The sequence below is a fragment of the Oratosquilla oratoria genome, chromosome 30, assembly GCF_046742065.1.
Source record: "Oratosquilla oratoria isolate Oo_2021 chromosome 30, ASM4674206v1, whole genome shotgun sequence".
Taxonomy (NCBI): Eukaryota; Metazoa; Arthropoda; class Malacostraca; order Stomatopoda; family Squillidae; genus Oratosquilla; species Oratosquilla oratoria.
Window position 1 is genome coordinate 28,590,234 of NC_134806.1, and position 10,589 is coordinate 28,600,822.

The 10,589-nt window shown below is 39.5% G+C and overlaps 1 protein-coding gene across 2 annotated transcripts in view; it reads left to right on the forward strand.

Moving 5' to 3' along the window:
* LOC143041063 (uncharacterized) overlaps positions 1 to 9,989 on the forward strand; it is a 234,938-nt gene extending 224,949 nt beyond the window's left edge. Inside the window, exon 6 of one of the 2 annotated variants that reach the window (XM_076212710.1) lies at positions 9,222 to 9,989. In XM_076212710.1, the coding sequence (XP_076068825.1) occupies positions 9,222 to 9,578 (357 nt within the window). In that variant the 3' untranslated portion in view covers positions 9,579 to 9,989. The remainder of the gene's footprint in view (positions 1 to 9,221) is intronic. The other variant, XM_076212703.1, reaches the window with a different exon arrangement.
* The last annotated feature ends 600 nt before the right edge of the window (positions 9,990 to 10,589 follow it).

Sequence of the window (10,589 nt, forward strand, 5' to 3'; positions counted from 1 at the left end):
TTGTATTTTGTTATAGAGGAGAGCAGATGTGAAATGGGGTAACAGTATGACAGAAAATTTTGAAAGTAATAAAAAGATGTTTTGGAAAGAAATTAAGAGAGGAAGAGGAGGTGAATCAAGTAGAGAAGAAAAGGTGAAAGATGCAGATGGAGAGATGATAATGGAAGAGAAGGCAGTAAGGGGAAGATGGGCAGGGTATTGTAGGGAGTTGCTAAATGTGAAGGAAGATAGGAGGGGAAAGATAGTTGCAGTGGGAAGTGCTAAGAAAATGACTGTGATGAGTGAGGAAAAGGGAGGAGAAATAAGGAAAGATGAAGGGAAGGCAATTGTAAAGGTGATGAGAGCAGGTAAGGTGCCTGGGTTGGATGCATGTCATGCAGAATGTCTGAAGAAAAGAGGTACAGTGATGGCGGACTGGCTGGTGAGGTTATTCAATGTTTGTGAGATGGTAGAGTGCCGGAGGACTGGAGGAGTACTTGTATAGTTCCACTTTACAAGAAAAAAGGGGACAAGTGTGAGTGTAGTAGTTTCAGAGGGATTAGCTTGTTAACCCCTTCAATACGGGCCACATCGCACGTTTGGCAGCATTAGCTGCCAGGCGTGTGATGTTACGTCATGATACTCGCATTATAAAAAATAAAGTCACTGCTCTATCACTCTTTTTCACCAGTGAATTTTGATAACCCTAGAAAATATAATGAAGCCAGTTTACAGAGTATGTGGGTCACGCAGGTACGACTACAATAAATATAATCAAGACGCCGACGTCGGCATCCTCGTGTACTCACTTGCTCCTCATGACACCTATGTAGGCGTCACTGTATGGTAGGGGTTAAGTATAGTTGGGAAGACTTATGGGAGGATCTTGAGTGAGAGGATTAGGAGAGGAACAGAGGGAGTGATTGGTGAGGAACAGTGTGGATTTAGGACAGGTAGAGGTTGCGTTGTGGTAAGACAGATATGTGAGAAAGCTATAGGAAAAGGTAAGAATGTTTTTTGGGCTTTTATGGATTTGGAAAAGGCTTATGACAGGGTAGACAGGAAGGCACTGTGGGAGGTTTTGCAGATATATGGGATAGGAGGAAAACTTCTAGGAGCTGTCAAGAGTTTTTACGAGAGTAGTAGAACATGTGTCAGGATTAGAAATGGAGAGAGTGAGTGGTTGGAGATAAAGGTGGGACATCATCAGGGATGTGTTATGTCACCCTGGCTGTTCAACTTATACATGGATGGGGTGGTGCGAGAGGTAAATGCAAGGGTGGTGGGTCAGGGATTGGAGATGGTTAAAGAAAATGGAGAAAAGTGGGAGGTAAGCCAGCTGTTTTTTGTGGACGACACTGTGCTTGTAGCAGGATCAGAGAAGGGATTGAGGAAGTTGGTAACAGAGTTTGGGAAAGTGTGTGAAAGAAGAAATTTGAAGATAAATATGGGTAAAAGTAAGGTGATGAGATGTACAAGGGATGAAAGTGACAGCAGACTGGAAGTGAGCATTAAGGGAGAGCGACTGGAGGAAGTGGGTAGTTTTAGATACTTGGGTGTGAATGTGGCAGGAAAGGGTGGAGTGAAGGTGGAGGTAGAATGTAGATTGAGAGAAGTAAGTAAATGCCTTGGTGGATTAAAAAGTGTAATGAGGAATAGACATTTGGGAATGAATGCAAAGAGGAGACTGTATGAAGGAGTGATTGTGCCAACAGCACTGTATGGGGCAGAAACATGGAACATAAGAGAGGAAGAGAGAAGGAGTTTGAATGTGTTTGAGGTGAGGTGTCTGAGAAGTATGATGGGGGTTACTTGGCTGGATAGAGTGAGAAATGGGGAGGTGAGGAGGAGAACAGGGGTGGTAAGGGAGTTGGGATATAGGGTTGATGAAAGAGTATTGGGATGGCTTGGACACATGAAAAGAATGAGTGAAGAAAGACTAGTAAAAGAGGTATGGAAGGCAGATGTGGAGGGAGTGAACATTAGGGGGCGACCTAGGATGAGATGGATGGATGGGGTGAAAGGGGCTTTAGGGAAGAGGGAATGTCTGTTGAGGAAGGATGGGAGAGGACAGAAGACAGGGGTGAATGGAGAATAGTTGTATATGGATGAGGTTGTGATGCATGAGGTTGAATGGGTGGTGGGATGGGGGATGAGGTAGTATGTGTGAGAAAAATTTGACGCAGCCCCAAGGGATTTCTCCCTGTCTTCTCCTTTTCTGCATGAGGGGATGGAGGGGGGGGGTCACCAATTTAATGAAGTGGCCTTGCTGTGGATGTGATGTGTCTTGCGACATTGCTTCTGACCCAGGGCAGTGGACAAGATGCAGGGATGACCCGTCATCCAGGAGGTGACAAGATAAGAGGGAGGGTAGAGGGTGGAGGGGAGTGGAGTGTATTGGGGATGGAATGGGTGGGAATGGTTTTTATACCTTTGTTTTTTAGCTACCTCCCTTGTAAGGGGGAAAAAGCCTTTGGTATATGTATGTTATAGGAAAAAATGGGCTTATTTTTTTATGGGTATATTCTCAGTTTTCAGTGAAGTGAGCATTTTGATGTTCAACTCTGGGTTATGGGGTAAGGTGGTCACTTGTAAATAGGTTGAAGAGTGATGGTGATAGTATTGCTCCTATTTTCTGGGTCCAGAAAGGTGGTTGTTTTAGAATATACTCTGCAATTTCTACCATCTTAGAAGTTTGTCATTGTTGTGCATTTCTTTTTCTGTGATGTTTGACAGGTTGTGCCTTGGGACAGTGTCAAATGCCTTGTTTACATGTATGGGAACCATTACTGCTCTGTCAGGTGGTATTCTCTTATTGAAACCTAGAAATGCTTGATGGATGATGTTTATAAATAGTGTGTTTGAAGAGTTGCCTTCCTAAAATCCAAGCTGATTTGATGAGGTAGGTACATGTTTTGGTTCTAGGATCAGTCTTTCCATCACTTAGAATAAGAATTTAATTGAGAGGAGGGTGATGGATCTATAAAGTACTGGGTTCAGTGGCATTATTTATTTTATTTTATTTTATTTTTATTTTTATTTTTTAGGGGGATGAGGATAATGTGTGCTCTTTTTAGGATTGTTGGGATGCCTTTGTGTGATTAGGATTTGCTGAATGTATCCAGATGTTTTAGGTGGTTACTTGATATTTTGTCTGGTCCTTCAACATGTCAGTTTTTCAGCCTTTTCATGCCCTTTTTTTTTATATAGAGTGTGGGAAGGCTCAAGTATTTTATTTTATTTACCTAGTTGCATTTTATGGGATGAGGCTATGCTCGTAGTGACCCATCTTCGTATCTCTCCACATCCAGTTTGTTCTTAAAATTGTGTATAGTTCTGGCATTCACTGTTTCTCTGTTCAGTTTGTTCCAGACATTGATCACTCTACGTGTTTAGTATAATCTTGCATAACTTCTGTATGTTTTCTGTTATGGATTTCAAGCTTGTTTTGGGGTAAAGTATGATATCATAATCATAGGGTAATCATGTAAAAAAAAGATAATTGACCTGATAGTAAAAATCATCAAGAAAACAAACTTACAAATCATTGTAAAGCACGGACTGGACAACAGAAAGAAACTAATAACTATTTTCAGCCAATTCATAGGAACCACCCTTGACAGTGACTCCACAGCAAGGTTCCCAACAATCAACAAGACAAACAAACAATTTATAAACTGGACACAATGGAGCACTTAAAGTAATAACAGGATGCACCAAAAGCACCCCATTGGACACCTGCATACAAAAACCAAAATTCTCTTCATAGAATACCACATGAAAATGACAGGAACATAATTCTATACCAGGACCCTAACACCACACACCCTTCACACTATATCTCACAACACCACCAACAGAATGCAATGAAAAAAAAAATACATTAATTTTACCGCATAAAACATCCACACAAAAACAAGCTCTTCAAAACAAACTGCCAAATTCAGTACTCCAACAATAACCCCCAGACAAACCCCATAGAAAAAAACCTCACACCTAACAAGAACCACATCACCCAGTATTAAAACAGTACCAACACAAAATAGGCCTGATCACAGATTCAAACTGCCCCAGATGCAACCACCATTCAGAGGATACAGAACACATGCTACAATACTCCACACTAACAATCTCCAGAGAACAACACAATATGTCCTCCCAAAGTGACTCTTGGTCCCTCTGGAGTCTGTTCCCAATTAAGTGAAGGTTACAGGTTTTCTGCAAGAGAGACCAGGACAATGGGTTAATTGATTGAAATGCATGGCAGTAACAAGAAATAGTTGACAAATTTCCTAGCTACCAGAGAATACAAATGATCTCAGAACAGCCATCTATCAGAGACCAAAGGACTATACAATAGAGTCAATCAAGGAACATTAATATGACCAACATTGTTTAACCTATTTAGACATGACATCCAGCCTCAAATGCAGAGCACTTAAAGTTCTCACATATGTACATAAGTTTGGATGTGATAATGGTGACATCAGTACTTATGCTGCAAATTAGAAGTCCCTCGCCCTCAATATCCCAAGCAAGCCAGATATTTTTTCGTATGCGTGGCAGCGAGACCAAGGTTGGCTGCCACCAGGGCATGCAATGTTTCCAGGCTTGGTGCTGTTTGAGATTCAACAAGGGGAGGATTATGTTCTGGAGCTCTGCACTTAACCTCCGGTTCTACGTAAATTCTCAGTGGTTTAGCGCCTGTGTTGCTTGGTATGGGTAGTGGACATGAAATCAAACATGACAAGATTGCTGCTATAGTGGCCCTGCTATTTTCCTCCAGTTTTTGAGCGGTGTGTTGGATTTTTATCCAACTGCCTCCTAATGACCTTAGAAGTATGATTTGATATCTTCCTTGGCTGACCAGAGCGAGACTTGGGGTTAGGTTAGGAATGGCATCACCTCTGTCTCGAAATTTCTTGGTCTACTTTTGCACTTGCCACACATGAGTGGCTATATCTTTACACTTATAACCCTCCTAATAAAGGGTTATAATAGCAACAATTGTGTCTCTTCCCAGCTCTTTACCACTTTACATTACGGAGATATTGAGGCACAAAAACAGAGACCACTGCCAAAAATCAAGTAGTCCAAGTGAGAGATGTTTACAAACTGACACCCCATGGTCCCAGGAGTGACTAAACAAAGTTTGCCAAGTGGTGTGTGTTGTCTCATCTAGATAATGGTACAGATGCTTGCATTGAAAAATAGGGAAAAAATTATCGGAAATGGGTATTTTTTATGTGTTTTGAGTTTAGCAAAAAGTTTGGGCACCTGTAATTTTGTACCCAAACTTTCCGCTACCACTGTATATCACCAGAAGGTCATATAAAAAAAATAATAGGAGATATTTAATTTGCTGAAAAAAGTACATGCATGGAAGAGGATATGATGAAAAAATCACTGAAAGTCTGATTTATCCTAGACTGGAATATGTATTGGTGGTATGGTTACCACACCTCAAGAAAGAAATAAAATCAAAGGGGAGCAACCAAGATGATTCTAAGTCTAACTGACAAGACATATGAAAAAATATTGAAGAAAACTGAGAATTCATACAATAAAAGAACAAAAAGGGAGATAACATGATAAATATATATATTAATCAAAGAAAGGTTTTGGAATTTTTGACAGAGGATTTGCTAGTATAAGATGAAAAACCAGCAAGAGATTACAATAAAGATATTTAAAAACAGGCTTGTTTGAAGGATGTTAGGGAGTATAACTTGCCACATATATGTACAGACTTATGGATCAAGTTGAATGAGGTTATAATATAAGCCAACACTATAAACATTTTATACAGAGTTTGATGAGCAGTGGCAAAGAGACAAAACCCCATAACCAAAATCCTCCCCATAGGGTATCATGAAAATTTTAGGAGGACAGTTCTTTAGCCCTCATCCTTATTCTCTTGTTACATTACACAAATGCAACCATTTGAACATAAAAAAGCAGCAGCATACTATCCATATATATCTTTCTATATGCCAAAAGGCTTCTTCCCCATACCAGTGAAGTAGCCGAACCTACCCATCAATCATTTCCCTTTTATCTTAGCTCCTTATAGATGAAGGGTCATCCCTGTCCCTGCCCACTGTCTGTATACTACTCAAACATATACAACAACATACCATCTGTTCTATGTAATACAACTAAACTAATATAGTTTCTTGTTTATGTCAGTGACTTGATGGAAGGTACAACAAGCTGTGCTAACATGTTTGCTGAGGATGAAAAAATCATGAGAAGAGTGAAAAATGAGGACTATAGGCTATTGCAAAAGAGATCTAGACACTATTTTTGCATGGAACCAAGAATGGGAAATAACTCTCAATACCAGAAAAATGCAAAGTACTAGAAATAGGCAATAGCTGCAAAAGACCATCTTAAACTATTCCTTGGGAAGTGAACCCTTTACATTAACAAAAGAGGAGAAAGATTTGGGAGTATTGATAAAAGACAAACTTTCACCTGACACACATATCAGCTGGATTGTAGGAGAGATGTGTGGACTATTACAGAAGATTAAAGTGGCTTTTCTTTACATGGATGAAGAGATAATGAAAAAAAATTCATAGAAACCCTGATTTGTCCAGGACTGGAATATGCATCAGTAGTATGGTCCCCACATAAAGTGAAGTATATAAGCAAGCTTGAGAGAATACAAAGGGGAGCAAGCAAACTGGTCCCCAGCCTGACAGAAAAACCATATGAGGAAAGACTAAAAGCAGAGGTTCTGCTAACTTTGAAAGATTGAAGAGAAAGTGGTGATATGATTACAATATTCAGCTCACTAAAATAGACAGATTACATTGACAGAAGTCAAATATTCGTGCACACATTAGCTGCCTAATGTACGATGATGCATCACAATTCGTGCATTATAAAATATAAAGTTACAGCCATTATATTTATTCTCTTTCATCCAGAATGTTGTAACCATTGAAAAAGTTATCAAGCCTGTTCACAGAATAAGAGGGTCACTCAGCTACAACTACAAACTAAATATAATCAGGAAGCCAACACTGGTATCCTCGTATACTCACTTGTGCCTCATGATGCTTTCATAGGCATCATCATATTCAAGGGGTTAAGAGGACATGAAAACAAATTAAGGAAGACTATATGTATAAAGGATGTAAAGAAATGTAGTTCTCCATACAGATGCATAAATACTTGGAATAGCTTAGAAGGTGATATAACTCAAGCTGGAGCAATACATGAATTCAAATCTAGATATAATAATTGCTAATTAAGGATATAGAGTAAGTTGGAACTGTACATAAATTCGAGGCTAAGTATAATTAATTGGAGAGTAGGAAACGGGACACAACAAGCATTGCTTCTTCTCTGTATACTACAATTAGGTAAATACGATTTGATATGTAAATACATCCAGATCACAAAACAAGCTCTTCAGGATGGACCAAACTCCCTACCCCACGCATACACACACACGCATCCAGAGAGCAGCCACGAAAATAGGCACCAACACTTTCAAACCTGTCATATGAGGAGAGACTAGCTAAATTGAAATTACTGACTTTGGAACAAAATAGAGAAAGAGGTGACCTGCTGACTATTTACAGAATCATGAAAGGTACAGAAGTCTTTGATAGAGAGGACTTATTAAATTGGGATAAGAGAAATACAAGGGGACATGATAAGAAACTCAAAAAGGATAGTTATACAAGAGACCTGAAAAAAGCAGCTTTCCACTCAGGGTGGTGGATATGTGGAACAAACTGGATTAAACTATAGTGTGTGCAAAAACTATACACGAATTTAAGAGCAAACAAGACACTGTGAGATACAGACAGGACACCATGAACATAGATCCCCATCCCATAAAATACAACTAGGTAAATATATATACCACAGCCCTGGCAACCCCATAGAAAAATCCCCCTCAAGAGAAGTAAGAACCACACTGGCATGCTTGCATTCAGGACACCATCCAGTATTAAAACAGTGTCAACACAGAATAGATCTGGCCACAGAATCAAACTGCCCTAGAGGCAACCACCACAGATAGGACACTGAACACCTTATTAACTATCCCAAGACAACTAAAATTTTCCTTGAGGAACCTATGGATTTATCCACTGGCTGTTGCCAATTGCCTGGGAACCATTGGTCTATTGCAAGAAAGACCTGAGGTAATAGATTGATTGATTAATTATACTTCAGTACAGTAGGATGGTATCCAACTGTTAAGAAAATGAAGAAAGACAACTTACAAATAACACAAAATAAAGCCTTAAGAATCATAAATGGCTGTACTAAAACTTCATTAATATAATATCTAAACTCGAAATACAAATTATTTTCTGTATAACAGCACATGAGAATGATACTATACACAGTTCTATGTAAAAGTTCTCAAACCCATAGACTCGTCATCACACAAACACAGCCCACTGAATGCAACATAACAACAACTACAGCAGTATTCTTCTCAGACATCTATAATAACCTAACACCAACTACCATACAATATGTCTATACAAAAACATATACCCCGTACTCAAATGACAAGACAAGCCCTCCTTATTAGACAACCAAATACACATCACTAAACTCACCCAGAAATCTACCCAACAGAGAAATCTCTCCCATAACAAACAAGAATTGCAATGGAACACCTACATTCAGGTCATTACCCTATACTAAAACAACACCAACACAGAATCAGCCTGGCAACAGACACCAATTTCCCTAAATGCAACCATCAAACAAAAGACACAGAGCATATTATACAGCACTCTCCCACATTCACTCTTTCCAAACAGCAACATAGAATCTCTTCATTGAGTGACTTACAGGCTGAGGGATGTGACCAGTTTCTCTCTGGTAAATAAGGAAAACTCTAGGTCTGTAGGACTTATGAATATAAAAACAGCCAATTACTAATAAAAATCCCACAGTTTGTCAACAGAGATACCTGCCTCAGTTTTTTTTTTAAACTGATAGTTTATGACTAGCTTTGTAATACGACATGTTGAAAATAAAAGTTCCTGTTGTGTGGTTAGGCTGCCATTTCTATCCCAGCTCTTACCAAGTGGATGTGATAGTGAATCAGGTGTGTTAACTCTGGCTAGTTATTAGTGTTTAGGCTTTGATAAACACGTTGAAGAGTAATGCAGGTACTTCTTATTCTCCATAATTAAATAGTACTTGAGCTATTGCTGGGTAGCCAGAGTTCTTCCAACCTAACATTCCGCTCCTTATGACAGGTTCTCTCTCACCGGCAACAACAAGAGACTCCAGTAGAGGGCACAACCAGGACAGCACAAAGATCCCAGTCTTCTTCAGGCAGCAGTGGCACTCGCAAGGACTATGTGTGTCCATATTGTCCCAAGGCCTTCAGCTTCCCATCACATCTGGATCGCCATGTTCGCACACACACAGGGGAAAAGATGTTTGCTTGCCCACACTGTCCCCACCGTACTGTCAGGAAAGACCATCTTGATGTGCACCTAAGGACTCATACAGGCGAAAAACCATTTGCATGTCCACACTGTTCATACCGTGCTGCAGCTAAAAGTACACTTGAAATGCACATCCGCACACATACTAGTGGCATTGTGTAAGGAGGAGGATGCAGACTTTGCTGAGAGAAAGGGATATGGTCTCATTTGTTGCTCGATTGATGACTGGGTCTGGGTTAGTAAAGTGTTGGTCTTTTGTAGAAACAGGGACCACAAAGGGTGGGAGGGAACTTCAAAGGCTGTGCATGTGGGACTTCTGTTAGAGTGGTCTTTGCCATGAATATAGGTTATGAAACTGACCAAATCTAGAATAAAGAAAAAACTGGATATATGATTTTATGAGGTGTATCAGATATGATAGGATTGTTACAATGCTAAAAGAACTTGAAGTGAAAGGTTCTTTTGGCATAAATGTCATACACCATAGTTTTAAGTTATGGTAAGACTGCTCAAAATTAATTTTGTTTTTTTGTCTTCAATGCAAAGGATAAAGCCAAGTTAGATTAAAGATGTTCTAAGCATTAAGGTTTATTTAATTTTCCATTAAAAAATATATATATTTTGAATTTACATAATCATTATTCGAGAGACAACATAGATTCCAATTGTCTCTATTTACCAAGGTGATAACTTTTGAAAATATGTATAAACAGACATATATATACACCCAAGGAACAGGGAGCCTGATTTAGAAAATCTTGAAAAACAAAAGCTGTCTGCTACCCATGAAATAAAAATCACAGGAAAACAGAACAAAAGGGGCTGTAATAAAAATATGACCAGGGATTAAGAAGAAGAACTATGGAAATGAAATGTAGAAGAGAGATGAGAGAAAGGAGTAAATTGGTCTGAATGTACATATATATACCAAAGGCTTTTTCCCCCTTACAAGGGAGTTAGCCAAAAAACAAAGGCATAAAATCTGCTCCCACCCATTCCATCCCCACATACTCCACTCCTGTTCACCCTCCTCCCCACTCTTATGTTGGCTCCTCCTGGATGATGGGTCATCCCTGCATCTCCCCCACTGCCTTGGATTAGAAGCAAGCAGTGTCTCAAGACACAGCACATCCACAGCAAGGCCACTTCATTAAATCAGCAACCACCACTCTG